This window comes from Etheostoma spectabile, chromosome 14, assembly GCF_008692095.1.
Source record: "Etheostoma spectabile isolate EspeVRDwgs_2016 chromosome 14, UIUC_Espe_1.0, whole genome shotgun sequence".
Classification (NCBI taxonomy): Eukaryota; Metazoa; Chordata; class Actinopteri; order Perciformes; family Percidae; genus Etheostoma; species Etheostoma spectabile.
The window spans coordinates 3,214,438-3,220,509 of NC_045746.1; the positions used below are offsets into that span (position 1 = coordinate 3,214,438).

Here is a 6,072-nt window from a genome sequence, read left to right on the forward strand (position 1 = left end):
TTTATTTTATTTATTTTATTTGTATAGCACATTTACAGCTGATACAGCGGATGTCTCCATAGAGTCTACAACCACATGCACATTGTAAATGAAATAACTGTAATCCCCACGGTGCATTAACAGCTTTACTAGCAATTCAAGTTTAAAGGCTTTTTATTTGGAGTAATAAAATGGATATTAATTAATTAATTTATCAATGCTCTTTTTTGATAGTTACCTCTTTGGTTTATTAACTATTTAAGTGCAACACCATTTCTTGCAGAGATTTCTCTGCTATTATTGAGTTGTCAGTAAAATATTGCTTAATTAAATCTTGTATTCCCTACCACGGCCTTATTTTAATATAGCTGCACAAATCTGCAACCTGCTTTTTAGATGCAGAGAATTTTCCACACAAATCGGACCCATTGCAAATTGCTTGAACATAAGAAGACGCAATTATACACACTTCACATTAACCTCCAGTTATTCGAGTGAGCCTGCCCTTCAAAGGCATCTGCAGTACATAAAGCACGAGGATGTGCTCCAGTAATAAGACGTAAACTGCTACACAGATGACATGCAAACTGCACTTCCAGGTGTGTAAAACAAGAAAAATATAGCCCTGAGTACATATGTATGGGAGATACATTATATGTGTATGGAACAATTAGCAAAAAATAACTAATATAAGAACAGCTTATGTTCAATACATCTGCAAAAGTATCGGAAACACATTCAGAAAACACGGCCTGCCACCTCCCGCTCCCGCCTCTGTCTCAGTGTCCACATACCAGCTCTGCTGTTAAGCCCGTAGAGGTGCCTTTGGCTGGCCTTGTAACAGTGAGTAATGAAATGTGCTTGTGTTCTCATTCACAAGGCTGGGACAGGCCTGCTAGACGGCCCAGAGACCCCCCTTGGGTCATTCCCCTAGACCTGCGCTTATCGACAAGGTAATAAAGGAGACAAAGCATAGAGGAGGCGTGCTCCTTTGTCTTCAAGGCTATTTATCCAAGATCCAATATATCAGAGTCCCGTGGGTGGTGGGGGGCGAAGGTTTGCAGAGGCAAAGTGCAGGAGGGGAAGGGCTGATGTGTACACAGACAAGACGACTCTTTCATCTTGGTTAAGGCACTGCAGAGGGCACGCCAATGTGTTACTTTCAAATTTAAACAGCAAAGAAAAATTGTGGTACGTTTTTGGCGGCTCTTGTGTTATGTGTCTGGAGCGACTATTCTGTGATTTCTTTCCTACACAATGCCGCTAATGGACACGTCTCTCTTTGCTGACCACTGAGACGCTAGTTATTGTGTTATGTCCCAAAGCAAAATGATGTAACTGACAACATGTTATGCAACTCTCAAGCACACAGAAACACGTTCTCTTGCCTAGATACACATCCACCCGCCCACACGTGTGCACGTATTTTCTCCAGCAGCGGACACACACACACACACACACACACACACACACACACACACACACACACACACACACACACACACACACACACACACACACACACACACACACACACACACACACACACACACACACACACACACACACACACACACACACACACACACACCTTGTTTTGCTTCAGGGCTCCCTTCTCCTTCATGTGAGGACAGTCTTTGCCGGTGATAACAGCTTTGATATCAGCCACAGGCACTGCAGAGAGGACAGAAGTGAGTTCACAATAACAACAACATTCTTGTGACAACTGTGTCATCCCAGTGTGGCTGGTTTATTCAACTGATTAAAAGTTAAAATTCTCCCCAGATCTGTGCAGCATACAAGTAAAAGTGATTAACACTGACTCTTAAAGCCAGAAGTCAGTGGCAGTCGCTTGTCCACACTGTGTTTTGGGGCTATGTGTGTCTTCAGCAAAGATAGAGACTGTAGACTAAAATACATATTTGAATCAATATTGTGAGCTGCAATAAAAAACATACTGTGTCACAATAACGGGTAAAGACTATCAATACATTTACAGTATTTGACACTCACGTTTGTCCTGTAAAGAGTCGTGGGGCACTTCGCCCTGAGGGCTCTCTTCCAAATCTCCATAGTGCAGGACTTTATGGTTCGGAGAAAGACGGCAATACCAAAACTTATCTGGAGAAAAACATAAGGAGAACAGAAGAGTTATGAAATAAGTCAAAGACTGGCATTGAATATCATATGGGATTGCATGAGTCATCAACAAGAGAAAAAATTAGTCTGGCAATAAAATCTGTGACAAAAGAAAACAGCCTTAAGGAAAATCCACAGATGGGCCATAATGCTCTGCATGAGGGAAGGATCTTGATGGGCAACAACACAGACAGTTGGCCTTCATCATTTCAATAAGGATTTAACAACAATCCACACACTGAAGTCAAGATCACAGGATATCCAGGGGGTTTTGTTGGGCTCAAATGAGGCAAAGATGAATCCTTAACTGGGACTTGATGACATTTATTTTCTTAATAGGAAATAGGAAAACAAGATTAAAACATCTACAGCAGAGGCACGAAGCCCTAAATGCCTACTCAATGTTTTTTACAAGGTAGTAAACAGAGCTTAAAATGTACACTGAAATAAAAAACAAACCTTTCATATACAGTTTTTGATACTGTGTCAAAAGGTGAGGATGCAACTAAAGATTCCTTTTGGAGGCTGCACTTGATGGTTTTGTATTGGACCATGGGCAAATATTAGGGTCTAAAGGTTGTGTTTTGTCACTAGCTTCAAAAATATGTTTGTTTGTTATTTGAACATTTTCTAACAAATCAAAATTCTTTTGATAACTTTATGTCGGTGGGTACATTTTTGTGTCTGAGGTCTGAACCAGTCCTGAAAATAGCACCACCCCACCATGCACGGTTTAGGCTGTAATGACATTTTTAGTGGCAGAAGAAGACTATACTTAGCAATTACAATAGGGTTCCTGGGGGTGCCCGGGTGCCCGGATAGCTCAGTTGGTAGAGCGGGCACCCATATCTAGAGTTTTACTCCTCGACGCAGCGGGCTCGGGTTCAACTCCGACCCGTGGCACTTTTCTGCATGTCATTGCCCCCCCCTCTCTCCCCTTTCATGTCTTCAGCTGTCCTGTCAAATAAAGGCCTAAAATTGCAAAAATTGCAAAAAAAAAACAACAACAAAGAAACTTTAAAAAAAACAAAAAACAATAGGGTTCCCAGCACCGCCTGTACAAGGTAATATATATTATTATTGGCTGATATGATGTGTAATCCTCCAGCAGCCTGTAACTACCAGCTGTGTCTGCAAGGCGCAGCCAGCCTGATGTTCTTTAGCGGTTTCCTGCCAAGGTGGGCACTGAGCTGAGCGGCAGAAAGTGGGCACAGACTGGGGAGGTCTGGCTGGCACAGTCCAAATCCTAATTGCTGAAAATAGACAGTTGGCGTCCCGACGGCTGTGAGGGGAGCAGCAGTGTTTGGGAAAGGATGCTAACACACTGTTCAGCTAACTGATACGTGACAGATTGCACACACACACACACACACACACACACACACACACACACACACACACACACACACACACACACACACACACACACACACACACACACACACACACACACACACACACACACACACACACACACACACACACGCGCACATATGTTCTTCCTTAGGCATCAAGATGCTGTACTGTATCTCTATTTTTAATGTTATTGTCATTCTTGTATACAACGGTCTTAATTTGATTCAGCTGCCAGAACATGGGGAGAACGGCATGGTAAGATTCAACAGAATCAGGCCAAATATCCAGTTTACTTTTCCTTTAGTGCAGCATTTATATAAAGGGACATTCTCTTGAGTCCCACGTTACTTGTCAGTACCGTGCACTTAAAAGACTGTACAGGTATTGCTCTTTCTTCCAAACTTTAAAACACCATCAACCTGAGCTCTTAGCGAGAAGCATCCCCTTGTAATGGGCAGGATGGCACTTTGGAAGGTAGACGGAAGAGTCATCTGCACTGAAGTCAGCCAAATTAATATTTGATGTAGGTACTTGAGTCCCTGCAGGCTGGAGGACTTTGAAATAGTTGTACAAGATGCTGAGGGAAAAGTGGGAGAATGAGAGAGAGAGAGGGAGGAGGGGAGCCCAGTATACGTATGGCAAATAGATAGGATTGGACACATTACAGTATAAGTATTGTGAAAGTGTATCTGAGTACAAAAGGCAAGACAAAATGACACCAATAAACCAAAATGGAACAAGTTCTGGCATTGTGTATGCAACACCCTGGCTTTCATTTAACGTCTCATTTCATGTCAACCCCAAGTGAAAATTAAACTGGCCATAGCGCTCCTTTTATTCTTGTTCAGCTCACCTAAGTTCTGCAAAACTAAGAGCTCTTCACATTGTCAATGCATGGATATACTGCATATAGTATGTACCAGCAAGAGAGCAAAGGATCATAGAGGAGAGGGAGGAAAATAAGTTATGTATGGGTGGAAAGGAAGAGAGATGAGAGTGAGAAGTCGGATGAAGGAAGGTGGTATATATTCACATATGTCCAAAGAAATATATAGGCAAACCAAAAGAAAAATAGGGTGTTGAAACAGCATGTCCTTGACTCTTTCAAGAATCCTCAGAGGTAAAGACAGCTACAGCTAGCTTGTAGCAGGCAGACAACTCCCCTACAATCAGCGTGCTGTTGCAGGAGATTAAAGCCAGTGTAACCATACAGGCTAGTATGCTAAATTAAATCCTGTGAGGGTCATGAACTTCTTTACAATTGTATGCTATGCGACAGTTGGTTGGTGTACTGCTCCTGAATGGACAATGCTTTCATTTCTGTATTTAGTTTTGGGCTGGTGTGTGTCCTTTGTATTTCCCAAAAAACAAACTTGATATATTCACAGCAAGTCGCTGCGTAAAAGCCAGACAAGTATAAATCAGCCGACTACACGCAGTGAAGACGATACTTGATGTAGGTGATGCTTTCTACCTAAACATCTGTCCTGCAACAATCTTTTCAAATCCTTTTTTCTACTGCAATATTTCTTTTCAGTTTTTTTGGTCATTTTTTGTAATCCAGCTTTGATAACATCTGGAAGACAGCTGCCAAGACAAATCGTGACCAGGCTTTTAAAATGCCAGAATGCATTGGTGATTTTAGAAAAAACTCCACCTTGTGCTCAATTTGATTTGACTTATTAGAAGTACAGTTCCTGCGGGGAAGCTGATGACAGCAACGCAATAACAAACCAACTCGCAACCTGAGCTTGTCAGTGTTCATTTTATTTTTTATTTCATGCATTTTTATGTAAACAGTGAGGGATGAAGTAAAAGTGTCAGAGGGAGGACAGAAGAGTGAAGGGATCAACCGGCTTAAATCCTCTTTGAACGAGATTTCACAACCTTAATGCTTCTGCTGCTACTCATCTCTCTTCCTTTTCTAGTGGCAGCGAGTGTGAAACACAATATTGGGCCAAATTAATAAAATACAGGCTTTTCACTTTCTATTTATCTTTCACTCTCCTCCACTGTCTCACTGAGAAGGAATATCATTAAATAATCAAAGAATGTGTCTATAAATGTACAAAGCATTTGCTTCCAGGAGATCATGTCACAAATGTGAACACCTTAACATATCCCCTGATATGTTTGACATCCACCGTACCACAAATAGACTGACTTATGTTATATCGCCGCAAAACATACACTGCTTTACCATTTTTACTATATCCTACTGTACTGTTGAGCCGGGGGTTAATGCAGTCGTCATTTTTCTCAAAGCTTTGTCTATGATCTTTTTTTTTTTTTAAATTGTGTATGAACCAGCCCGACTTTATATTTCTACTACTATTACTGTTTTCTGGCAGATCATTTATAGAGCTCGACGTTTCTGACCACACTTGAAGGCAGCTTCACGGAGAAAGAGAAAGAAAACAGACGAGTGAGACTATGCTTTGTTGTTTGGCAAACATTCAACTTTTACACTAACTCTTGGGCAGTTCAGTGCTTTTGTTTCGTGTTTTAAAACTTTCTTGTGGCAGCGATAGAGGCAGTGATGTTTCCTGTTTACTGTACGGGATTCTCATACCGCCTCAAAATCGACAGACAAGTCTG

The 6,072-nt window shown here is 41.5% G+C and overlaps 1 protein-coding gene across 5 annotated transcripts in view; it reads right to left on the reverse strand.

Moving 5' to 3' along the window:
• elmo1 (engulfment and cell motility 1 (ced-12 homolog, C. elegans)) overlaps positions 1 to 6,072 on the reverse strand; it is a 99,928-nt gene that overhangs the window by 3,733 nt on the left and 90,123 nt on the right. For all 5 annotated transcript variants that reach the window (XM_032534950.1, XM_032534947.1, XM_032534949.1 and 2 more), the window contains 2 exons: positions 1,993 to 2,100; positions 1,571 to 1,653 (listed from right to left, as the gene is read on the reverse strand). In XM_032534950.1, coding sequence (XP_032390841.1) covers positions 1,571 to 1,653; positions 1,993 to 2,100 — 191 coding nt within the window. The remainder of the gene's footprint in view (positions 1 to 1,570; positions 1,654 to 1,992; positions 2,101 to 6,072) is intronic.